General features: G+C 41.1%; 1 protein-coding gene across 2 annotated transcripts in view; it reads right to left on the bottom strand.

Annotated features, from left to right (window-relative positions):
* LOC125720885 (ena/VASP-like protein) overlaps positions 1-26,554 on the bottom strand; it is a 68,947-nt gene extending 42,393 nt beyond the window's left edge. Inside the window, exons 1-2 of one of the 2 annotated variants that reach the window (XM_048996790.1) lie at positions 26,200-26,554; positions 25,967-26,043 (exon numbers count right to left, since the gene is read on the bottom strand). In XM_048996790.1, coding sequence (XP_048852747.1) covers positions 25,967-25,971 — 5 coding nt within the window. In that variant the 5' untranslated portion in view covers positions 25,972-26,043; positions 26,200-26,554. Of the gene's footprint in view, positions 1-25,966 lie in introns of both variants that reach the window. The other variant, XM_048996791.1, reaches the window with a different exon arrangement.
* Between the last annotated feature and the right edge of the window lie 289 nt (positions 26,555-26,843).

Below are 26,843 nucleotides of genomic sequence, written 5' to 3'. Positions count from 1 at the left end.
GACATAGAACAGATTCAGTGGATATGCAAAAGAAAGAACACTGAACTGTTTTGATTGTTTCAGTGGGGCTCTCTGTTCAATGTAAATAATGTACTGTGTGGTGAACTAAATTGGGTGCCGGAAGAAGCCTACCGTTATGTAAAACATCTTTCATTTTGCAAATATCATCTTTTTATACACAGAAACATGACACAAGGCATACATCTGGCTGTTAAAAATATGTGCCTTTATTTCAAGTTTAGAAAAAAATATATTTTTTTCTTGTGCACCACCAATCTGAATTTGATTCCAACTGCAAAACCACTGGGTTTCTTTCAAAAGGGGAATTGCAGAAATTTCCAAGGAACTACCAACTGTGCAGGGGGATTCCTGGGTAATGGAGGTAAATGTTGTTATATATTGTTATATACGGTAAAACAAGCCTATTAGCTACCAAAAATGGGTTGCATGTTTTTGATTTGTGTTTATTGATTGTTGTAATTGTTTCTGCAGGAAGTCTTTTTTTCTGCTTTGATTCAGGAGGGCATATTGGTGTAAGCAGGCCCACAGCAAAGGTCACCATAGAGAAATGCTTGAGATTCTGGTCTTGGTGTGGGAGTCTAAACACTATAGCTCAATCAACCAGTGATGGGCAGATGAAGACACATATACTGTAGTACACAAGGTGTTGCTCTCAATGTTTTGGGAAAATTGTTATTTGATACATTAAACAGTGACATCTGCTGGATTGAAGACAGCATAGCAGATAGTCTGAATGAGGAACTCCAACACCATATCACTGAATTACAAAAAAGTAACCAAACCAAAAGTAAGCTAACCAATGCCTGGACATTGTGTGTATATTTAATTTAGACTCTACATAAATATTTTAATATTTTTACATTATTAGCACAATATCCTACTAGTTAAGCTACTAGAACGGAGAACATCATTTGGGGATTCTTGGGAAATAAAAATGCTTTCTCCTGCAAATGAGGAGTCATGATGCTTTTGAGTGAACTGAGCAGGGGGCAGGTTTGTGATCTTTATCCAGAAACAGTGTAGTTGTGGGGTGGGGTGGGGAGAGGGTGATGGGGACTGTAAAAATTTGTCACCCGGGGAGGTGTTGCCATGTTTATGTATTACATTTATTATAAAAAAAGACAAAATATGAAAAGCTTGATCTGATATCTTACTGGCAAAGAAATACCAAATCATATGATACTTTTCCTCTTTCTGGTAAGTTCAATTACTCAACACTGAAACCAGTAAAAAATAATAATGTGACCTACAGTCATGTGAAAAATATTCTATTCAATTCTAAGGTTTTACATATGAGAACATAAAAAAATCATCTCGTCCATAGTAGGTCTTAAAATTAGGTAAATACAACCACAGATAAACACCAATACATGACATTTTACACCGTGTAATTTTTTTTTTTTCAAAAACTAAGCCAAAATGCAGAAGCAGTGCGTGAAAAATTAATTTAATTACTTACTGCTTCCATAGGAATTAAGCCAGCCAGGTGCTGCTAATCAAATGCACTTGATTAATTGGTCATCAGTAAGCGTGACCACCTATGGAAAAGCTGAAATTTTTGCAATTTGCTGGTCTGAAGCATTCAGGTGTGTGTTAACACAACGCCAAGGAGGAAAGACACCAGCAATGGTCTTAGAAAAGCAATTATTGCTGCCCACTAATCTGCAATAGTTATAAGGCCATTTCCAAACAATCTGAAATCCATCAATCTCCAGTGAGATGGATTACTCAAAAGTGGAAAACATTCAAGATAGTTGCCAATCATCCCAGGAGTGCACATCCCACTAAATTCCCCACAAGGTCAGACCATGCAGTGCTCAAAGAAATTGCAAAAAACCCAAAAGCTACATCTCAGATTCTATAGGCCTCAGTTAGCATGTTAAATGTTTGACAGTACAATTAGAAAAAGACTAAAGAAGTATGGCTTGGAAGTATTGCCAGGAGTCTCTTCTCACCAAAAGGATCATGGCAGCATGGCTTAGGTTTTTGCAAAGTTGTATTTGAACAAACCACAAGATTTTTGGAAAAATGTGTTTTGGACAGACAAGACCAAAGTGGAGATGTTTAGGCATACTGCACAGAGCCATGTTTGGCAAAAACCAAGCACAGCATATCAGCACAAATACCTCATCACAATTGTCAGGCAGGGTTGTAGAGGGGTAATGATTTGGGCTTGTTTATCAGCCACAAGATGTGGGCACCTTGCAGTCACTGAGTTGACCATGAACTCCTCTGTATACCAAAGTATTGGAGAGTGAAATGTGAGTCCAACAGCTAAAGCTTGGCCGAAATTGGGTCATGCAACAGGACAGTGATCCCAAGAAAATCTACAACAGAATTGAAAAAGAAAAGAATCAAGGTGTTAAAATGGCCCAGTCAAAGTCCAGACCTCAAAGGGTCTTATTTCTTTATCACATGACTGTATATTGTAGGTCATGATTATAACCAAAAATATTTTGTCGATATCGCCCACCCTGCTCCAGTTTATGTGTGACGGTAACCCTAGTGTTTTCCAGCCCCCAGCAGATAGAGGACACTGAGCAGCATTCCTATGCTGCTGTTTTGTGCTCTCAGTCCTCTGACGGCTTGCAGAATGCTGACTATAATAAGACTCCCTCTTTGAAGCTGTGGGTCATATTGGTTGTTACTCTGGAGAACTCCACTGTTCACTTTATGGTTCTAAATTGAGCTGATTTTGGACTGCATCAAGAAAACACATTGTAATTAGGGGAGGGAGTCATGCTACACTCCTAAATGAGAATTATCTACAGTCCTGTTCTGCAGTTTTCTCCTCTGTGAGTGTGCAGCATAAAATGAATACACATTGGGCTAGAAGGTTCTGGTCTACCTATAGTAATGATCATATTAGAACTGTATAAAAGTTTTTTTTACCACTGTAAGAAACTCAAAAACTACATCAAAATCATATGTATGGACTATGTGACAGTGTCATGCCCGGCTCGTCCGCTCCTCGTGTGTGCCACACCCCCTGATTACCCACGTGTGCTTCCCTGATCGTCTCCAGCTTTGTCCACTTACTTTGATTAGTCTCTGTGTATTTAAGCCCTGGTCTGACCTGTTCCCCTTGTCCGTCATTGATGTTGGTGAGCGTCTTTTCCCGTGTTCCGTCTTGTCCGTTCCTGTCTCCAAATAAATCCCAGTTTTCCCCGTATCCCGCTTGCCTGCCTGCTCTTTGCTCGCTCGCCTGCCCGACGATCGCCCGCGTTGCCAGCAAGATCGTGACAGACAGTCCCATCATTCAATGGCAAATGATGAGAGAACGCACACCTTTGATCCTTTGCTATCCTCTGAGCTGCACTCAAGGTCTATAAACTTTAACTCTGATCACTCTATATTGCTAAAATCCTTTCATGTTAAAACTACACTGACCCACATTCACACATGTTGAGCATCAGAGTAAAATGCTAGATTTTAAAAGTAGACTGTTGCACTACTTAAATAACTGATTCTGGGAAACAGATTTTAAATCCAATATACAGAGAACTTTTTTTTTCCAAAATTAAGCCAAGAACCACAGGTTGTAGAGGTGTACACCTTACAATAAAAACACCAGAAGAAAAATAGCTTTCAAGCTTTTCCTGTGGGAAAATACTGTTCCCAGTTCATGTATGCACCTCCGGGTCTTAAAGAAATTATTCCAACAAACGTCTTCATAGCAGTCTCACGATGCCATTTATTCAGATTTTCTATGCTCAGGCTAAATGTTATGCACCTGCTACACTGGCATAGCCTGTAAAACATGGGGTGCATCCTCTAGAGGTCAATGATGAGATGACAGACTCAGTGGCAAGTCACAGTGCATCCTGACACAGGTGGCAGCCCTGAGAAATCTGACTCTTTCTATACAGAGCTCCACCCCCCACATCAAAAAAAGCATTTCCCTGCATGATCATGGCTATGTATTCCTGACTGTAGGAATTTCTGAAAGAAATCAACATAAAGGTATCAACCAAATCTTATACAGTGGTTAAAAAGAACTTGATTTCATTGAATTGTTTGGACTTTGCAAAGGATGACCTGATAATATATATACGGGCGGACACTTTGAATTACTTTGTGTTTTACAAACTACTTTGAATCTGAACTGCTCCTATACTTGGTTAAATAGTTTACATCCTTTTGTGCTTTGACTGGTTTCTTCCCTTGACTGAAAGACTCATCCAGCTGTTTACATTAGCATTAGTGACACATGCATGATTATAGTAGATGGACCAATCAGCACACGGCAAGAACTCAGTGCTTAAGTGAAATCCAGGTCATTATAATTGAAATGGAATTTACAAATTCTGTTTTAGCTCAAAGCCTCCTGACATGGATTATCTGGTTACTGTTTCGCTGCATGATTGGCTCCTACAATGTGATCTGATTTTTGGATCAAGCCAAGTATCCACCCAACCTCAACCAGCTGGATTCTGTACCGCATCCCCTGAATGACAGGTAAACTTTCAACTTATCAACCAACGTAAACGACATGGATAAAAAGCACCTAGTGTCGATAAACACCTTGTTAAGCATTTGTTTCATGATCTAATTTCTTGCTTATTTAGTTTTTGTCTTTTATTTGGACGTAATTATTGACCCAATACTCCCTGCATGAACTATGTGACATTCTGCCTGTAATTGGGTTGGAGATTTGAATCCCAGTTTCCCAGTTTGGATTTGTTTGCCTTCATTTCTTTCTGCCTGGTTTCTGACCTATTGTTTCTGAACTATGATTCTGGAATGGCTCTCAGACTTGGATCATCCATCCATCGCTTTTTTAAACCCACTTGTCCTACAAACACAGTATTATTTTACATTGGTGTATCATTATTAAACAAAATTATTTTTAAAAATCACGACGAGTAGACAGAATGTGAGCTATGATAAGAGAGGTGCATAATCATTTTTGGGTTTACCAGTTAATTCAGGTGCAAGTTTTGACTTGTCGTGTCATATAAAAGAAACCACACAATTCTTATTACTTGTTATTCACAACAAAATTGTGTTCAGTTGCAATATGGCCTGATCAAAACAGATTACAGAGGAACTGAAGAGCTGAATCAGGTACAAATGGATTCCTAAATTCTGACCTCCATCAGTCTGCAGTGGGGCAGATAGTTTACAAAGGGAAGCAGTTTATGTTGCTACTCTCCCTAAGTGGACACCCTACACAACTGATAAAGAAGCAGAGGCTGTCTTTGGTTTCCATCGTGTAATGCTTATCACATTTACCTGACATGTGAAAGGTCCTTGGTTCAAGTGGAGATATTCTTGCTTTAAGGCAGTGGTGTCCAAATGTTATTTTGACAAGGCCACCTCAGCTCTGAAATACTTGTCCTCATCTGACACCACCCAACTCTCCCCCCCCTGTATTTAAATGGGGACCTTCCATTAATTACTATGGGAAAAACTTAATCCCAAGCAGGACACTCTTATCGTCTACCCAGCCTTAACCTTAACTTTAAGTTTAACCATAAGTAACCAAATAATGCAAGATTTTTGGCATTTTCACTTGTTTGATTGCATTAACAAATTTTCATAAAATTGAGGTTGTCCAAATGGGGACCCAAAAAATCTCCCCAAAAGTAAGGAAATTTCAGGCTTTACCACACTTTGGGGACATTTTGGTTCCCAATATATGATCCATGCAAACTCACACAGACACATGTTGGCGTATCTGCCTAAAAGTGGACCTTCCATTTATTTATATGGGAAAACCCCTAATCCCTCTCAGGAGTTTAAAAGTGAGAAATCTGATTCTCTCTATACAGAGCTCCATGCTCACACCAGAAAAAACACTGCATGAAACAGTGACCAAATAATCCATGTCAGGGACAACTAGCAGACAACTAAATACGGGCTGTGTGATCAATGGTCCCCTGCTTGCCAAATTTTACTGTCGGGAAACCCTCCCCCCATCAGCTAATTTTTTTCTAACATGTATCTTAGCCTTGTGTTACTGATGGAATATACTCCCCTGGAAAAAATAGATGTGGACCCCTGCTTTGTACCATAACTCTATAACTAAACCACATCTGGCCACTAGGGGGGAGCAAAGAAAAGACACAGAACAGCACATACTGAGAATCCATATTCCCCTTCGCCATTAGCACACAGAGGCTTCAAAACTGTTTCTTCATCTTATTCCTAAAAGAAGAATCTCTTCTTTCTGAGTGTGAACTACAGAACAGAAAAATGGCAACGCTGAGTAAGAAGTAAATGCTGTGGTGACCATTTCTACCAAACAGAAGGGCAGCCTGCCAAACTGCAAGGCATTAAAACACACAGAATACATATGTGTAATACACCACATCACATTAGAGTTTAAGAATTATCACGTCACTTGTGATGCAATACACAGGCAGTTACACAGGCTACAGACACATAATGAAAACAAATAATAGCAATATAAAATGTTCATCTGACTGGTGAAATCAATTTAAAATTCAATTAATCTGGCCATTCAAATTGAAAGAAAGAATAGGCATCTCTTGTTTGTAGTATCTGGCCTAAAGACACAAACAAGATACCTTCCTTAGATGTGAACCTGGGGCATCAATGATAAAATGTTGTCTCTATAGTGTTACTTCTTCTAAAAACGTTATGCGCCTTTGTCATTATGATGCTTATTAAAGGTAAAATATAATATAGTACTCATTCATTGCAACGTGTATAAATCTATGAACACATACACATGTTTGTATTCATATCTTTTTGGGGACTGTCCCTTCATTTCTATTTCCCTATTTCCAACAATGACAATGTTAATGCCTATGCAGGCCTATCCTAAATCAAACAAAATATGATACTTAAAAATACAAAAACGGTCCTCACAATGTCAAAATAATAGGTTTTTATCACATTGTGGACATACACACACACACACACACTAAGTCATGTTCCAGTTGAACAGAAAACTGCAGGTGAATAATTAACACAGTGTTCACTGTTAAGGCTCCAGAACAGATATGTTGATTATACTTATTATACTGTAACTGCCTGGGAGGAAATGTCTGCTCTTGCTGCTGGAATGAGGGACCCACAGAGTAAGAAGTGAAAAGGTTGATGCTGTATTATGCATACAGCAGATTTCTGATTTCATCAGATTTTACAATAAGTGTCTCCCCAGGTCCTCACCCCCCTCAGTCACCAGCCCTCTAGATTATTATTGTATTTTAAAGTTGACAGTTTATTTTAATTGTATAATTTTGGAATTTTGCACATTTTTAAATTTCAAATCTTTGTTTCTTTACACACTCATAGCACTTCAATACTATATTGTATTTTTGTACATGTACACTGTGTGTACACTGCTGTAGCCTTTTTGTAATTAATAAAGTACTACTATTGTTACTGCTTGTTATAAGTAAGAATTGGTGGGGTCTTCTAATAATGTGCAGATGAGAAGGTGAAAATGACAACAAAACAGGTAAAAGATAGATAATGATGATTTACATCATTTAATATTATAATATTTAATAATAATTTAATATAATAAATAAGCAGACTACATAGCCTGAATATGTGCAGAAAGAAAAATAATTCCTTCAGAGAAGAAGTGAGGTGGCAGGCAGTCTGAGGTGGATGAAGGCACAGAGTGCACAAGGAAGAGGGGACAGTACGCCTCACTTATCCATGGGCACAGAGTGCACAAGGAAGAGGGGACAGTACGCCTCACTTATCCATGGGCACAGAGTGCACAAGGAAGAGGGGACAGTACGCCTCACTTATCCATGGGCACAGAGTGCACAAGGAAGAGGGGACAGTACGCCTCACTTATCCATGGGCACAGAGTGCACAAGGAAGAGGGGACAGTACGCCTCACTTATCCATGGGCACAGAGTGCACAAGGAAGAGGGGACAGTACGCCTCACTTATCCATGGGCACAGAGTGCACAAGGAAGAGGGGACAGTACGCCTCACTTATCCATGGGCACAGAGTGCACAAGGAAGAGGGGACAGTACGCCTCACTTATCCATGCTAATCCACACAAGCCTCAGAGGACCTTGGCCATAGCAACTGCCAGAACAACTTACTCCAACTCCACAAGTAGTGCATGGTGACAGGTCTGTTTAAAGAACACAATGGGTGTTTAAAGTTGAAACAATGCGAAATATCTGCCATTTAATGTCAACTATGCAAAAACAAATGGCAAATACTAAATAAAAGCATCACAATTATCCATGCATAAAGGATCAAACTTCTATGTCTAATAGCACACGCCAACAAAAGCACAAAAAAAGACAAAAACAAAATTGGCCACAGTATGAAAATGGTGAAATAAAGCAACACAGACTCCAGCCTATCAAGAAAAAACACAATAAGAACTAATCCAGGACCTCAATGACATAGACGTAGATTTAGGGAGGGATGGGAGGGACATTTCCCCTTCAATGTTGAGAAGAGGAGGACTTTCCCCCTCAGTAATATCATATATAATATAATGCTTGGTTTCCAAGAAAAAACACATATGATAAATATATCAAATAATTTCATTTTTTTTCCTTCTAGTTTTCACCTAGATAACTCCTACCCTTTGTAAAAATGGTTTAGTCTAAACTCCTGCTCTGTGGTGCTTGTCCCAAAAGCAGGAAATCTATGAGCAAAGAAACAACAGACATAGCGAGTGGTGAGCAGAAAAGTGGAAAACTTAACTCATTGAAGGTATCATAACCAACAGTTAATCAAGAAAAAATGATGTGTTATGGTCCCTTACAAAAAAGTACTGTGGTATTGTCATCAAAGTAATAGCATAGCAGTACCACTATGGTAAAATCATTGTAATTTAGACACCTATATACCATGGTATACTACATAGTATTACAGTATGTGTTCACTTAAAATACAATGGAAATCTGTAAAACTTTTTGTATAGTACCATGGTAATATGTTTTTAAATATGCTATATTTTGGTAATACAAGCATATTTTTTCGATAGTATATTACCTAATGTTTACCATAGTATTGTAATGAGAAACCAATTAGCCACTTAATAATATGTTTCAATAAGTATTTTTTTTTCAAAACACATGTTTTGTCCTTATTTGAAATGCCATCCATCCATCCATCCATCCATCCATCCATCCATCCATCCATCATCCATCCATACTTATCCGGAGTGGGGTCACAGGGACAGCAATCTAAACAGGCATGCCCAGATCTCTCTCACACCAGCCACCTCCTTCAGCTCCACCAGGGGAATACCAAGGTGTTCCCAGGCCAGCCAAGACATATAATCTCTCCAGTGTATTCTGGGTCTGCACCGGGGCCTCCTCCCAGTTGGACATACCTGGAAAAACCTCTCCAGGGAGCCGTCCTGAAGACACCCTAGATAGATGCTCAAACCACCTCAACTGGCTCCTTTCGATACAGAGAAGCAGCGACTCTACTTTGAGCCCCTTCCAAATATCTGAGCTCCTCACTATATCGGAGCCCAGCCACCCTGCAGTGGAAACTCATTTCAGACAATTGTATCTGAAATCTCATTCTTTTGGCCACTATCCAGAGCTCATGACCATAGGTGAGGATAGGGAACTAGATCGACCAGTAATTTGAGAGCTTTGCCTTCTGGCTCAGCTGTCTCTTTTCCACAACAGAATGGTATTGTGTCCGCATTACAGCCAACAACAAACTTCGATTAACTCAGAAGTCTTATCACTGCATGGATTATGATCAGGCAGGCCATTCCTCCTAATCACACCCTTCCAGGTTTCACTGTCATTACCCACGTGAGCATTAAAGTCCCCCAGTATAACAATTGAGTCCCCAGAAGGGGTGCCTTCCAACATCCCCTCCAAAACCTCTGAACTGATGTTTGGCGCATACGCACAGGCAATAGTCAGAAGGTGGACCCCGACTTGAAGTTGAAGGCAGGCGACCTTCTTGTCAAACAGGGTGAACTCCAACGTTCTGGCACTGAACCGGGGGAATATAAATAGACCTCCCCCTACCTAGTGCCTCTGCCCATGGGGAACACCAGAATGCAATAGAGTCCAGCCTCTCCCCAGGAGTTTATTTCCAGAGTCCAAACCATGCGTTGAGTTGAGGTAAGTCTAACTATATCTTTTTTTTTCTTTTTCTCCCTTTGTCCTGTCCGGCAGCTTTAGCAGAATCATGGTCTGAAAGCACTGCTCTGCCAAACATGTTTGCTTTACCATGAGAGGCTCTATAAACTCTGTATAGGCCCCTCGTGTTGATCAATTTCTTTTTATTTTAATTTTATTTTATTTATTTATTTCATTTTTAACACATGTAAAATATTGCAGTGGGTGAGCTGGCCGAAGAGGAGGGACAGATTAGGAGGGGGGAAGGAAAAAGAAGGAAAAAGAAAAAAAAATTGAGAAAAAAGAAAAAAGAGTAAGTGAGAAACATGTTGAGTAGATAAATTCAGAAAGGAACAAACAAAGTTAAAGAGTGAAGAAAGTAACACAAGTAACAAGCAACAGTCTGGCTATATCTAATCGGTATCTCTCTACCTCCCGCACCAGCTCAGGCTCCTTTCCCATCATGTACCTACATTCAATTTACCTAGAGCCAGTTTTGTTAGTTGCCGATTAGTCTGTCGGGGCCTCTGCCTTCGACTGCCACCCAGTTTACATCCCCCACCCCCCCATCTGACCGCTATGGCTCCCTTTGCAGGTGGTGGGCCTACAGGATGGTGGACCCATGTTATTTCTTCGGCCTATGCCTGGCCGGGCCCCATAAGTGATACAGCCTTCAAGCTCTCACCCCAGGCCTGGCTCCAGGGCGAGGCCCCGGTCTCCCCAGTGTGGGTGGGGTAACATAGTCCTTCATTGTAATTGTCATGGGAGCCTGTTTGAATTGCACTTAGTCTGGTCACTCACCTAAGACCAATTTGCCTTGGGAGACCCTACCAGGAGCAATTGCCCCAGACAAAATAGCTCCTATGATGATGGAGGCACAAACCGCTCCACCATGATAAGGTGGGGAAAATAAAATGCAGCATCATAATTACTATTTGTGCGAGTTGCTTAGGTGAAATTCTCAGAGTCCATCACCAAACCCATTACAACTGAAATGATCGCAGTCCAATGTTTACAATACAGTTACTTTTTTTTTGTAAGAGCATTAACAGGTTGGAAATAAATACCATAGGACATAACTGAATACTATGGTATCAGAACAAAGTACTATAGTATAAAATAAAATACTAGGAACATATACCATATGTATATCATCATACCATACATGTAACATGCACAAAATAGAAACACACTGAAAGTACAATCCAGTACAACCATACTGACATGATAATTCCAAGGTAACTTTTAGTAAGGGGTGGAATTCAATCATCTATTATTATCAGTTTTCATAAAGAAAATTGTGTGAACTGCAACTAGCTTGATTAGTTAATAGCGGCACTGATAACACACCAGCATTCTCAATTCTCATCCCACTCTGTTTGCTGTCAGGGCATACGAGTAAGAAGCCCATCATAAAAACAGGACCAGACCTGGCATTTATTTTTAAAACACCACAATGTAAGTTATCCAGTTACCAGAAAATCAGAATCATTCAGTTCATAAACTAAGATAGCAGAAAGTCCCATTTATTGCTAAGAAGAGATTCAGTAAATGCCTTTTATTTACTTCTACAGGAAATTATCTCCTAGTCGCTATTTTATGTTTGTTTGTGATTGTGCTAGTGATTCTTTTTAGAAAGTCTCATGTGTATGTGAGAGAAGACAGGGTGCAGGAGAATGACAGGGGCATCATAGTGGACCCTGAGCTGAGGTCATTTTTCCAGTGCATGGCCAGACATTTGTGGTGGAATCCTGCAATTTCTGCATAAAGGGTTGCCAACTCTCATGCTTCAGGGGTGACACACTTTCAGACTTTCATGCTCACACAAGAAATCTTGTGACACATTTATAGTATTCCATTAAAAAGCTAAATCAAAAGCATAAGGGTACATAATGCAGAACATTAAAGTGATTAAACTGCCATATTAGTAAGCAGTCAGTGAAAATGGGAAAAAAATTATATCACTTTATGTATTGTACATGTCAGAGCAAGTTTACAAATAAAGAAAGAAAACTGCATACACTGCGATTACAGAATCGCTCTATAATGTGACATCACACCTCCGGCCCCGATATACCCGAGCCCCCCAATAAATCCTACACCCCCTGACTGCACTGTTCTTTTCTGCAGGATTTCCCTGGTCAAAGCAAATGTTTCTCTCCTCCACACACACTGGTGTGCTTCTGTGTAATCTGTCTCTGCTTTACCCTGGATGACTCCCTATCATGGCTGGACCCTTTCTTGTAACGCATATAATATAATCACAGTTACAGTATAGACAATACATGCAGAGATCAGGTCCCACCTACTGAAATTCCCTTTGGCTTTGCAAGTGTTTGGATTTAATTAAGTCATTGTCCACATAATAGAGGGTAAATCTGAAAAATTCCACGGCATACTCTAATAATAATAATAATAACAATAATAATAATTAGAGATGGGCCGATCCACATTTTTTACATTATGCTCCAATTCTGATACAATCTGCCGATACCAATATAGGTTCTGATACAAGAAATCTTTTTATTTTAATATTTTAATACAATAGATATAAGTATATCCATCCATCCATCCATCCATCCATTTTCCAAACCGCTTATCATACTGGGTCGCGGGGGGTCCGGAGCCTATCCCGGAAGCAATGGGCATGAGGCAAGGAACAACCCAGGACGGGGGGCCAGCCCATCGCAGGGCACACTCACACACCAGTCACTCACACATGCAGGGGAAACCGGAGTACCCGGAGGAAACCCCACGACGACATGGGGAGAACATGCAAACTCCACACACATAACCCAGGAGGAGACTTGAACCCGGGTCCCACAGGTGTGAGGCAACAGTGCTAACCACTGCCCCCATATAAGTATATATACTTTTATATATATATATAATATTTTTTATTATAATATATATAATATTTTTAAACAAATGAAAAAATGTACGCCAAAAAATCTTTATAGTATATACTATATAATTAGGCTACTAGAAACATTGGCCTACAGTACATAGCGTACCATTCCACCTTGTTTGTACAGCTTATTTTTGAGGCATTTCCAGTTCAATGTCAACCTTCACCTTCCAAGACAGAAAATGCCTCTAAAACACCCTGATATACCTGTCCAACCCAATGTTGATTTGAAACCTACACCCATGATATGCTATTCCTACTATATCCCAACATTTACACTTTCAGTACAATAGTCATGTCTTATTCTGGATACGTGCCACTTTTACTTTTTAGGTATCAGCACACAGGACACTAATATGCTTTGACGCCTATCAACTGTAACAGAAATCATATTCATTTTATTAATTCTAAATGAAAGACCTTCCTACACTCATATTACATATATTCAAATGGGCAATTTTTTATTGGTCTTTTAAAGGTCTTTAAGATTGACCCACACATCATAGTCTATCCCCAACAGCACAGGGAACACGGTAGGGGACACCCTGATGCATTCATAGTGAGATACTAACTAAGGAAGTGAGGGAGGGAATCATGAGCAAGAAAGCCATGTGCACAAAGAACATACAAATGGGACACCAATCACAGTCTGATTGTAGCAGACTCCAGTCCCCAGAAACCCTTGCAGGCACTTCCTGTTCCATTCCGTCATTTCCCTTGATTGTTTCACTGTGCCCAGCTGTGTCTTGTTCTCTTGCCAAATTTAGCCCTTTTCCTCGCAGCCCGTTTTTGTGAGATTGTCAGTGTTTTGTCTTGCACTTGAGTGGTTATTTTCATCCTGCCTTGCTGTATTTTGACCTGATTTTCTTCTTGTGTTTCTGATTCCGCCCAGCCCTTTTGCCTATTTCCTTTGTCTGCTTGTTTTTGACCATTGCTTGTCTTCTGAGTATACAAATGCCTTGTGCTTTGATACCTTTGACCACCTTGCATGCCAGTTTTGACCCTTGTCAGTCTTTTGACCATGCTCTTGTTTTTGTCTTTCATTGTACCAGCTTCAGTTCATGGCATTAAACTTGTGCATCATATGAGCAGTCTTTCCTTGTCTGCCTGTGACTCCACCTATTGGTGAGGACCATTAGCATACGTTACCTTAGAACAATTAGATTAATGCATAAGATACACTTAATTGGTTTATTTAACTCTTCCAGTAACTGAATGTTGACCATCTTCTACAAACTGCAGTAACTTTTGAAGATGAATAAATTGAATAAATAGTTGTGCTATAAAATCTGTCCCTTTTTCAAGCCAGTTTCCAGGCCACCTTTAAATTGCACAATTAAACAGATTACTCCTGTTCAAGAATGCATGCCTATGAGGAAAGGGCTTTTCATTTAAACAGTATACTGGGGTGTTTATTTAAATTACTGTAAAGCAGGTCAGCCAACATAATTTTAGATGAAAGGTAACACGATGATGATGGTTCTCAGTCGTTCTATACGTGTAAACATCAGACTGTGGAAATCCAATGGAAACTATAAAAGGGGGCTGTCACCTGTGATACTGGGTTCTCACCCATCTGATCCGCACTCCTTGCACTCACCAACATGTACAGTTTCTAGAAGTACTGGTGGATATTGCTGAACAAATGACTTTGTCTTGCCTGACAGCTGAACTCACATTCTGAATGGGTAAAAGGAAAGCCCAATATGAGCAAAGAGTAACAAAGGTAAAAAGAGAGGTCAATTTGAGTAAACTTCAATTTTATTTCAGTGATATTCTAAGTAACAGGCTCGGGGAGATGACATAATGTGAAAAAACATGTTTTTGATCGAGCGCTGTTCACAAACGCAGAACTTTAAAAGAGCATGTAAAAATATAGACACACTACTGTGTTGGAATCGTTAGCACAGATTCGAGTCCCCATTTCTGCTGGATCACACCATATATCAACATGGAGGCCCCCTTGTTACTTTGCATTCTATTTATTATCTTCTTATTCCAGGAGTGTAAACACATATTATAATTTTTAAATTTTAGATGTAGGCTCCCTTATCCAAAGGAGCACCATATTTCTTTTGGAGAGAAACCTGGACCAGAGCAATTGGGGTTATAGGCCTTGCTCTGAGGTCCAATGGTTAAAATTGCTCTGCTGACCTGAGAATTTGAGCTGGAAATCTTCCGATCATGGACATAGCGCACCAAATCACTAAGACATGCCACAACCATACGTCTGATGTCCCACTGAAGTACAGTACCAGGTGGCTCCTTTGCGTACTGACATTGGACAGATCTCCATCAGCACAGGGAGCTGACCTAAGACACTGAACTCACCTCCCTACTGTGCAGCCTCCAGACAAACTACAATATGGCTTAACTCTGCTCTTCTGTCATCTTTCAGCACACATGTTATAGGGGGATGCAGAGTGCTATTTGTTTTTCACTATTATTTATCACATTCCAATGTTTTAGTCTCTGCTGTCTTTGTTTTCCAGGTTATTCAATCCATCAGGAGTCAACATCTCCTTTCACCTCTTGACTGACTTCTTTGCTCGCACCACACAATTTGCTTACAGTACACAGAATGCAAAATAAACCACATTAAACAGAGATTTAAACTCCAAACAAATAAACAGACCCACTTCTGTGACACAAGGAAGAAATAATTTGTAAACTCCCAATACCACAATGTCTAGGTTCCCCAATTCTTAGTACACCAATTCCCCAGTTTCTCTCAGTCCACAATTCCTCTAGCACCCCAGTCTCAGAGTCTCTCAATTCTCAAATTCCATAGTACCTTGGTCCAATAAAAAATTATTCAAAGCCGCGCCCACATTAAGCCAAGCTTCCAAACAGGCACGCCCAGACATTTCCTGCCACACCTCTACCACATCTAGAACATCAACCAGTTTAATTAGTATTGTATAAAACCTTGATTTCAGACTCTGCAGTCCTGAGTGTCTCACACATTGAGTGCTCCTTTAATGATCTGCCATTCATGAATGTCTCTCTTGCCTGCTTTACTTGTTTTCTTGCTCTTTCCTGGCTTGCAAGGCTTCAAATCCCATGGCCAACAATGCACTTTTAAGAAGAGCCCATACCCCTGGCTGCTGCAGGATGCTGACTGACCCTGCTCTCTGACCCTGAGATTGTGTCCCAGAAGGTCATGTGTATGATGGCCTCAGGGATACTGTATAACTTGTGGATTGTAAAACACACCATGTAACAATTTAAGTTATTACTAAAATGTACAAAGCATTGCTTTAAAAAATCTTGAAATAATATTGCCCCCTAAATCTGCTCTTTTTTCCTATGCCGTCTTCCAGTCATGTTGAAGCTTTTTTTAAAAATCTGAAAGTTATTTGTTTTTTCCAGAAAGTATTTAATAGACTCAGAAAACCAGCAGGTATATTTGAAATATAACACTCTTTTCAGTAGGTATTGCTGTCAGTAATTGTCATTCCCACATGGGCAGCCTGCAGATGAGGTCAGTATTGAATCATGGACGTGTGCAACTGAACCTGAATGGTTCTGTTCTAATGCCCACATGGTGCCACCCATCATCCTACATATTGACTCCAGGGCATAACATGCACTCTTCAGATTCTGAGTATAAAACTTGCTGATTCAGTTGTGGATTCCGAAAACTTCTACACACTTATTTCTAGCAGTTGACTTTGAAACTGAGGAAGGGCCATTCTGTTTGGGAAGCTGGAGGCTTGGCTATCCCAGTTGTTCAGTTCTCTGGGCCCAGTTGTTCAAAAGTAATCCAATGGGATTTCAGATTGGATTGAGTCTTGAGAACTGGTTGTTCAAAGTGAGTTCCAATCTCAGTTTTAATCTGGTTCAAACCTTCACTTTGTGTTGTTCAAAAGATTGTGTTTGAATTGGGATAGTTTGATCCAAAAACTCTGGATAACCCTGATCCCAACACAAGGTTGGATTCAGTGCGGATTTATGGCACAAAAAAAAACTTGAAAATTTATCACAAAAGCAATGTTTGGTGATGATATACACATTTATTTATATTTTGTACAATTGTTGAACTAGGACAGCGGCAGTGAAAATGAAGTAGGAAATAAGACATGAAGCCTTTCTGTATAGTCAAGAGAAAAAAAATCCCTGTGAGATATCTGCATTCAAACAAAATCTCAAAGCTCAAAACAAAATGCTCTACTGTCCATTGTATTTTAATGAAAATTACAATAATTACTATTACTCAATTCATCAGTCAGAAGTAATGTCTTACAATTGCATCCCTGACTGCATGTAAAGTCTGTCCATTATTTGGAGAAAACACTGGAGGTTGCTCTGGTTGCTCTTCATCAAGCTCAAGTCCATCATATACACCATAAAGAGGAACGTTACTCATGGTGGTGATGATATGCAAGACAATACAGGTTAGTATTATATGGCATGCCACCTTGAGCTCCACCCGCAAGTAGTTAAGGCATACAAAGCACCTCTTCAGTATTCAATTTAAACACTCAGTTGTGCATCTTGTTTTACAATGTGCAGAGTAGAAGCCTGCCTGCTTAGGTGTGTTTGCAACTATAAAAGGGGTCACCAGCCATGGTAGGAGTGGGTAAGCACTGTCTCCCAGTATTATGCCATTTGGTCAGTTGGACTGAAGCTCTCTGCATAGTGTGCTCTTCCTCAAGATATGTGCATCATGGACAGACCCTGGCCACTTCACAACACAGTTTGTGATGATGAGGTCAACGTTGCCCACAAGTTGGATATTGATGCTGTGTCTCCCCGTTCGGTTCACATACTGCAACTCCCTTTCATGATGTGCTTGAATATGCATAGGAGTGCAATCAATAACACCGATAGTATTAGGCATGTTTCCCAAAACAAAAAAAAATTACACTCAGTTTGAACCATCTGGTCATCCTTGAAATTTCATGATATGAAGATGTCTTCATTTTCACAGTGTCCCCAAAACAGTGTTGTCCCTGACACAGTGAGTCCCCGACACAGAGCTGTCCCTAATACAGTGAAGCTTCTGAAACCATGACACAGTGCTGTCCCTGACACAGAGCTGTCCCTGACATAGTGCAGCTCCTGAAACCATGACACAGTGCTGTCCCTGAAACCCCAACACAGAGCTGTCCCCAGCACAGTGTAGTCCCTGACACAGAGTTATCACTGACACAGTGCCGTCCCTGATACAGTGCTGTGAGAGTGCTATTTCTGACACAGTGCTGTGATAGGGTGCTGTCTCCGACAAAGTGCTGTCACTGACACAGTACTGTCCCCGACACAATGCTGTGATACAGTGATTCCCCAATACAGTGCTGTCCCTGACACAATGCTATCCGCAACACAGTTCTGTGGCAATGTGCTGTCCGCAGTACATAATGTAAAACTTATGGCTTACACATGCACATGAAAGTGTGTGCTGTACATTGTAAGAACTGTGTTGCACCTTACCTTGATAATCTCCTGTGACCCCAAAATAACAATTAGCTTGCCTGTCCAAGAAGCTTCTCCAGGATAATCCTGTTACTGATCTGCTCCTCCATTTCAGACCTCCCTTATTCTTTCTCCAGGTGTGATATTGACGGGGTGAAATTATTTCACTCTATGACTACAGTTGCTCTTTTCATGCATCATTAAAACATTCAGTTACTGAGTTTATGCATGTCACTGAATGCCAAGAATGTACACAATAAATTAAAACTAATGACTTTCTAATGACCTTTGTGTCATGTTGCAGGTTAATGTATCCAAAAATAAGTGTCATTTCCTTGATTTAAAAAAAATCTGATTCTGGACAAATGCATCGAATGTGAACTCTGTATCCAGTACGTTAAAAAAAAAAAAAAAAAAACATTAAACACTTCCTATCACATTATGCTCCCTTACTGTCACTGATGTACAAAACATGTGGTAAGATTTTAATGAGAACTAAAGAATTACATATATTTTTATAAGGGAGGGGGGTAATTCCAGACAGCAAAGCGTACAATGTAGCTCTCTCAAAATGTCACTCCATTACAGGGTACAGATAGATTATGGACAAATCAAAGACATATATTCACCTTATTACATGTCTTTGAACGGTGGTGGTTGAACCAACCAGGAGGTACAAGCTGACAGCATAACCAACTGAAGTACTGCACCACCTTCATTTTGTGCTACAGAGCACCCAGATTAACTAGGATACACACAACGCCTTAATATGTAACATAATTGACTGGGGTCAAATCACTGTGCAGATTGTGAAATGTCATCATCAGGACCCTGCACTGGATGAGGAATTATGAAGGCAAGAATATTTACAGACTGTGATTTCTTATGCGTCCCATCAATACTGAATCAAAGAGCAGGTTCAAAACATTTTAACTTTTTGAAAATTTCTATAATGTGTCATTATTTTAATTTTCATGGATGACTGAAATGTTTTACAGCTCAGTAAATTAAACTAAAAGTAAAATAAATCTTCCTACAGCAGAACAGAAAAAATGTACAAGGGTAGGAAGGTTCATCATTGCGAATTATTTTGTGATGAATACAGTTCTGTCACGGACCAACCCCGGGGATCCCCTAGTGACATCAGAAGGGCCACACCCCCTTTTAATATGGGACTGACTGAGTTCTCCATAGGACTTTCTCATATCGCTGAGTCCCGATTCGGGTCCCCTCCAGGAAGTGCACCATGTCTTTCCCTGCCAGGGCAATACAATGGAAATCCGGGATCCTGCAGGTCGTTTCTTTCCCAGTGCTCCATGGTTTTCAAGCTTCAGCCTGCCTTTCCTACCAAACGATCCCGTGTAGCCTTTGCACATGTTCAGCTTGGGAGTGGTCGGTTGCAGCCTGGGATTCTGGTGCTGCCTTTTTGCTCCGCAAAATTAGGGTTGATACCCAGATTCACCAGCACTGGAGAGAATGACGCGTAAGGGAGGAACAACCCCAGACACAAGAATTTTTTCCTGTTAACCCCTCGGAGTCCGCACCTAAGCCGATGCAGGTTAATCGTACCAAGCTAACTCGGCAATAAAGGCGGATAACGTCTTGGGCCTGTCTGTATTGTGGCCAAGTCAGACATTTCATTGCCATGTGTCCAGTAAAAGGTCATATGCACCATTGAGGAGGAGGGCACTTGTGGGTGTAGTTCCAGCATATCCCTCCTTGGCTCATCGCAACCGTCTTCAGGCAACCGTTTTGTGGGTGTCCAACACGCAACCTCTGATGGCTCTCATTGACTCAGAAGCTGACAGGAGTTTTATTGATGCAACGCTCGTCCGCCAGTGGGGAATTCCCATGACTCAGGGACAGACACCTCTGGAAGTTCATGCCCTCAATGGGCACAAGATGGCCATGGTTAGCCACATTACTTCCCCGATTTTCTCCGTTTCTGTGGTAATCATGTGGAGCTCATATCGTTATATGTTATTGAGTCACCTCAGGCACCCCTTCACTTGGCGCACACGTGGTTATAGCAGCATAACTCTCAGATTGACTGGTCATGAGGTACCATTACGGGGTGGTCTCCATCATGCCTCTCACAGTGTCTGTCTGCCCCTGAGTCCACCTGAGTCCCTCATGGAGGAAGATTACCTGGACCTGTCCACCGTTCCCCCAGAATACCTCGATTTGAAGCTGGTGTTCAATAAGTCCTGTGCCTCTCCCCTTCCACCTCACCACTCCTCTGATTGTACAATCGAGTTGTTACCAGGTACAAGTCCTCCCAGGGGGGCATCTGTATTCCCTCTCAGCACTCAAGAGAAAGGCTATGGAGGATTACATTCGTGGAGCGTTAGCAGCAGGCCTTATCTGTCCTTCCTCGTCCCTTGTTTTTCTTTGTAAACAAGACAGATGGGTCATTTCATCCCTGTATCGACTATCGAGGACTCAACGAGGTAACTGTGAAGAACCAGTATCCGCTTTCATTAATCTCATCAGTTTTTGACCTTCTTCAGGGGGCTCGGATTTTCACCAAATTGGATCTACGGAAGTTTGAGAGGGTAGATGGCATGAAGGAACTGGCCCCCATCCTTCATATGACTTGTTTCGTGGGAGCAGTGTCCTGGGGACTCGAGGAGACGGTCCATGCATGCCAACATTTTGTTCAGCCTACAGAGGGAGTTACGGATCATGGATGCTCCAGTGAGGACATTCCTATCTTTTAGCTTCTCAAGCTGGGGTTCATCGAACCAGGGCCTTGCTTGCTGGTGGCCTTCCATGCTAGGCGACATTCGCAGCTATATTGCCACTTGTCCCACCTGTGCCAGGAGCAAGAGTTCTTCCCAGGCCTCAAAGGGTCTGTTACAGCCCCTTCCTGTTCCCCGTTGCCCCTGGTCCCATGTGGGTCTGGATTTTGTTACAGGTCTTCCTCTGTCCCGAGGGTTTACAGTGGTGCTGACAATTGTGGATAGTTTTTCTAAGGCTGTGCATTTTGTCCCAATTTTGAAATTCCCTTCTACTAAGGAGATGGTGAAGCTTTTCATCGACTTTGTCTTCAGCCTCCATGGATTACCACGCAAAGTGGTTTTTGACAGTGGGCCACAATTCATCTTCCACTTCTGGTGGGAGTTTTGTAAATTGATCGGAGCTTCTGAAAGCCTTTCCTCCAATTTTCATCCACAGACAAATGGTCAGAACAAGAGGGCCAGTCAAGACCTGGAGAACATGCTGCACTGTCTAGCATCTCACATGCAGAAGTCCTGGAGTGAATTTCTCCCTTGCTATGCCCATAACTCTCTGCCTGTTGCTTCCACAGGGTTGTCTCCTTTTCAGTGTTGCCTGGGCTATCAACCATTGCTGTTTCCTGTGTTGGAGGAGGAGGTGTTGGTCCCGTCAGTTCATCAGTTTCTTCGTCAATATCGGTGAACCTGTAGGTTGGCAAGATCCGCATTATTGCAATCCTGTGTCCACATGGAGAAGTATGCCAATCGGCATCATCCTCGGGCGCCCCCCCTTCACGTGGGTCAGAGGGTTTGGCTGGAGTCTTCCCCCTCCATGTGTCTTCTCATAAACTAGCTCCTCGATTCGTAGGTCCTTTCCCCATTGCCAAGATTCGCCTTCGTCTACCAGCTTCCATGCAACGGATCCATCCTACCTTTCACGTTTCTTTCCTCAAACCCCATGCGATCAGTCCCCCGGCCTCTCTTGCTGTGTCTCCCCCCCGCCTAGGCTGATTGATGGAGGTGAGGCGTACAGTGTCCATCATATATCGGATGTTCGTCGCAGGGCTCAGGGTCTGCAGTATCTCGTGTACTGGGAGGGTTATGGTCCAGAGGAACACTCCTGGATTCTGGCTAGGTTTATCCTGGATCCTTCTCTCATTGCTGACCTCTGTCGCAGGTGTTTCGAGGTGGCCGGGTCTACCTCCGGGTGGCGGTCTTTGGAGGGGGGTACTGTCACGCATCAATCCCGAGGATCCCCTAATGACGTCAGAAGGACCACACCCCCGGGGAGATCCCGACGAGGATTACCTTTCTCAGAAGTGGAAACTGCCCAATTACGTGCTTCTCAACCAGCTTGTCTGGTTTTCCCAGTTCTTGGGCAGTCTGATCTCTCAGCAGATTCGTAGAATTTTAATCATTTATACCTATTTTAGTTTGCCTGATCGGAAACTCCGATGTGAGATCTTCATGGCTAGTCCTGAGTTCAAGCATTTATTTCTGCCTGGTTACCTGCATCCAGTTTTCACCCCCAGACTCCGAAGTTTGCCTGCCCCCTCTGATTTCTGATGCTCATCGCCCGACTCCTGCCTGTCCACCGACCACCGAATACCTGCCTAAGCCCTCTGATCTCCGACGCACATCAACCGACCCCCGCCTGTTTCTTGTCTGTCGACTTGGAAGTAGCGATGAGAGTTTTTTTTCGCCCTTGCAAAAAATAAAGCCACTCCTCGCTCCTGATTCCACACAGGTGTCTTTTCTTCTCCGTATCCTTAACAAGTTCTTCAGGTTTAGCATTATTTCAGAGTTGTTATATTATTAAAAGTGAAAAAAAGTTTATAAATGAAGCACATTCTTCATTCCAGAATATATTTCCTAAAACACTGCCAATACAATACTTCATCCATCTTTCAAACACCTACCCTGTACAGGGTCAAGGGGGCCTGTGTTGGGCAGCAAAGGGTACAAGCTCCGGGAAGTGCCCTGAACAGAACAACAATCTACAGCATGGCAATTCAGAAATTCAAACTTGCATAAGATGTTGTTGCTCTGTGGAAGAAATGCAGATGCAACACGGGCTGGTAACATTCGAGCCTGCAACCATGCAAATGTGAGGCAATAGTGCTGGCCAAATTTATTCTTTTAAAAACCCAGAATTCCACTTAAAATGAAGTATTCATAACTTCATATTTAAATATCTTTAAATTGCTCACAGTAGCAAATGCATTTATTAGGCTAAACAGACAGAAACACATAAATACAAAAAACACTTCTAAGAATAAGCATTGTCGGAAGGCCTACTGATGCAATCATGCACACTGCACTTAGTTAAAAAAAATATTTAAAAAACAATTAACAATAAATCTAACTAAAACGGTAAGTTATTTTTGGGGTAAGCATGCATTTCAATTTTATTTTAATGACCGTAAGAAGATGCTTTGTTTTGTTTTGATGGGCCGAATGGCCTCCTCTCATTTGTATAGTTCTTATGTTCTTATGTTATATACCATCTTTAGCAGGCCATGTAAAAAAGCAGCTAAAAGCAATGTGTGGAGATTTTATCATGATTATCATGAGACTTCCAGCTGGTATGGGGATAACTCAAACATAATCTAGCTCAGGGGGAGGCAGTCCCGATCCTGGAGTGCCAGTATCCAGCAGGTTTTCCATTCTACCTGATGACTTACTGAGATCAGGTGTGGTTCAACAGAGAACAAATAGAAAACTAGCACTCCAGTTCAGAGTTGCCTACCCCTGATCTAACAGACCACATGCAGTAATTAAACCTATATGTGAAACTATCCCTTACACTTAGATACTAATGTGCTAGGATGTATTGGAAAGTTGTGTATATCTAAAAAAATCAGGTGCTACAATATTTACAATTCACATGTAGGCCTTTTTACACTATTGACTTTTTAAAACAATTTAATACTGTTATCAATAAATCACCCATCCATCTTCAAACCACATATCCTGGTCAGGGTCACAGGGGACTGAAGCATGTCTCAGGTAGTATAGGGGACGCAGCTGGAGACACTGGGTGGGATGCCAGTCCATCACAGGGCACATGCACATTCACAAGCACATAATAACTGCATGTCTTTGTACTGCAGGAGGACGCCATGGTATCCAGGGACACAGGGAGAACATGCAAAGTTCACACAGACACAAAGTGGATGTGAGATTCCAAATATGGTTACCCATGGAACCACAGTACCACGCTCTGTAAGTCATAGCAGTCAATAACAGCAATTAGAAAAAAATGTTACTGAAGTACTGGTAAAGGCAGTAAGATCACTGCTGTTTTTATTGTATAGCACATTATGGTAGCTGAATGGGTGAACAATGGTCAGGTTGTGGGTTTGAATCCAGGCCCCTGCATGATATATATTACATTTGCATATAGTCTAGGATTGTTTGTCTTTTCTCTCTGATTTCAGCTGGTGGTTTACATGTATTTTTGTGTAAATGTCACACTGTTTCTGTGTGAGTGTGCCCAAGGATTGCCTGATACATAATACGTTGTAATTATGTTTATTTTATTTTAGGCCTATGTAGTTTTTATCGAACATTACTCCTTCAAAATTACAAAACTGCAAACTGCCCCAATAAAGGGAATTTAACTCTTAACCATTAACAGCACATTGAAAATGCATATGTACAACAACAGTCATACGTCAAACAAAACGTAGGGAGGTTTCACATTTATTCGTCATACATTTACGTTTACTTGTAAATGTGGGGTAAAATGACTCACAGCTAGAATATTGTGAACTGTTATTTAATTAAGTAATTATTTCAAATATTTAATTAATACAGCTGGTAAAATATGCGAATAAACGATACATTTAGAGGGTTGGCTACCTTTGTCGTCTACATACTGACATACACAGATAAACAGTCATATTTTAATTCATTTTTTAGAACAATGTCCTTAAGGAGCAAAGTCTGGGTTTATGCATTCGCGAGTGCTAATAGGATACACCGAGTAGAGTTTCGCCTCCCCCCCCCCCCTTCTGCCTTTTAATGTAATAGCCGAATGCTATTAAAGTGTGAGAAATTTTGCGCATTTTATAGAAATAAGTCGAACGCAAGGCATTTTTTACCAAGGGTATGGCCTTTCACTATTTAAATCACCCAGTCATAATTTATTATTATTATTATTGTTATTATTATTATTATCGTTACGTATACAAGAACATAATAACGATCATTGTCACAATCACGTTCAGCCAATACGGCCATTTCATCATTTGCTTTCGCCGGTAACCGGATGCGATGCTGCGGCCACGGCGGTCCTCCCCTTCAAGTACGATCTTGCGGCACCCCTCGACTTATTATATCCATGTCACATTTTATCGTATAATCATCATCATCATCATCATCATCATCATCATAATCACTTATGTACGTGTTACAAATACAAACACAAGCGGAGGTTTAAACAATAAGGGATGACAAACCACTAGGGAAGACTAAGGTAATCGGTATAGAGGGGTATAAAACAGACTGAATATTATAATGAAGTAATGGAAGACGTATGTATCGTTATTGTCAGTGCCGCAGGAAACCCACCGCGCCGTATTAAACCGCTGTTCACCAAAAGCGATCACACTGCTGCATTGGCCGGATCGCATCCTTGTTAGTAACTGCGTCTTTCAATCCCTCTAATATGCGCACATTGAAGAAATATATTTTGAATGACAAGAATATAAAAATAAGTAAAACAAATGATCTATTTAGCAGCGTAAAGCACGAAAGACAATAAATCTGCCAGCATTTAGGCACCTTGCATTGTGAAATACCATACGGTCTGATAATTTTGCATGGTGTGTCAGACGAAACAAATGCCGCTTACCTCATTCTTCCCTTTTTCTCTTGTAAGACTGAGAAAAATCCGTTGATTGGTATTTATTTGAAGGCTCCACTGGGCAGCTATAACAAAGAGAAATCTCAGTCTGGTACTTATAATTTGATATTTTGTATATTAGGCCAGCCAGGCAGCGTAAGCAATGTCAATGTGTTGCTGATGCTGACGAGTGACGCCTGGGAAAAGCTACAGACTTCAAATTGCAAATGTTTTCTCTTAACCTTTTTGCGGACTACCATTCCCCTCTAGTTATTTTCCGCGTATCCCCTGTCCTATGTTGATGCATCGATGTCTGCTGTTGCTGTAAAATGGCACGGCGTCGCGTCTAACAGTTGTCCTTTAGTTGCCATCTTCCGTTCTTTTTCCTGCAGGGTTTACAGAGAAAGGGGGATGAGAGGTGGACACAACCTTACGATGCTGTGCTGCCCACTTGCGACAGCACCGCCCTACAATACAGCGGTCATGGGTAAAAGGGGAGCGCACATGTCCGCCCGCTGTCTGACTCAGGCTTAACAAACTGCCTGTAATATTGTTTTAAGGGTTAAATGTGCATTAAAAAAACGGTTTTTCCATGCGATTTTTGCAATGCAAAAGCATTCGAATACGCAGCTAACAATTTTTGGTCCCGAGAATTTTCGTGGAATGTTATTTTATAGTTAAGGGAGCGATCCCTGAAGGTTTGTTTGGGAGTCCTATGGTTTGCCTGGAAATTTATACGTTAATTTTGCTTGCATCTTTTGGTTTATGGATCATTCTCCTAAAGTTTGGATTGCGAAAACCTTTGCATAACCTTTGGGCACCATTCCTGTTTGGTTGTATTAATGTTCCCTTAACCAATGCTATACAAGAACACTTTGGAAAACCT

This window comes from Brienomyrus brachyistius, unplaced genomic scaffold (genome assembly GCF_023856365.1).
Source record: "Brienomyrus brachyistius isolate T26 unplaced genomic scaffold, BBRACH_0.4 scaffold27, whole genome shotgun sequence".
Lineage (NCBI taxonomy): Eukaryota > Metazoa > Chordata > Actinopteri > Osteoglossiformes > Mormyridae > Brienomyrus > Brienomyrus brachyistius.
This window is presented reverse-complemented; position numbering and strand designations above follow the sequence as displayed.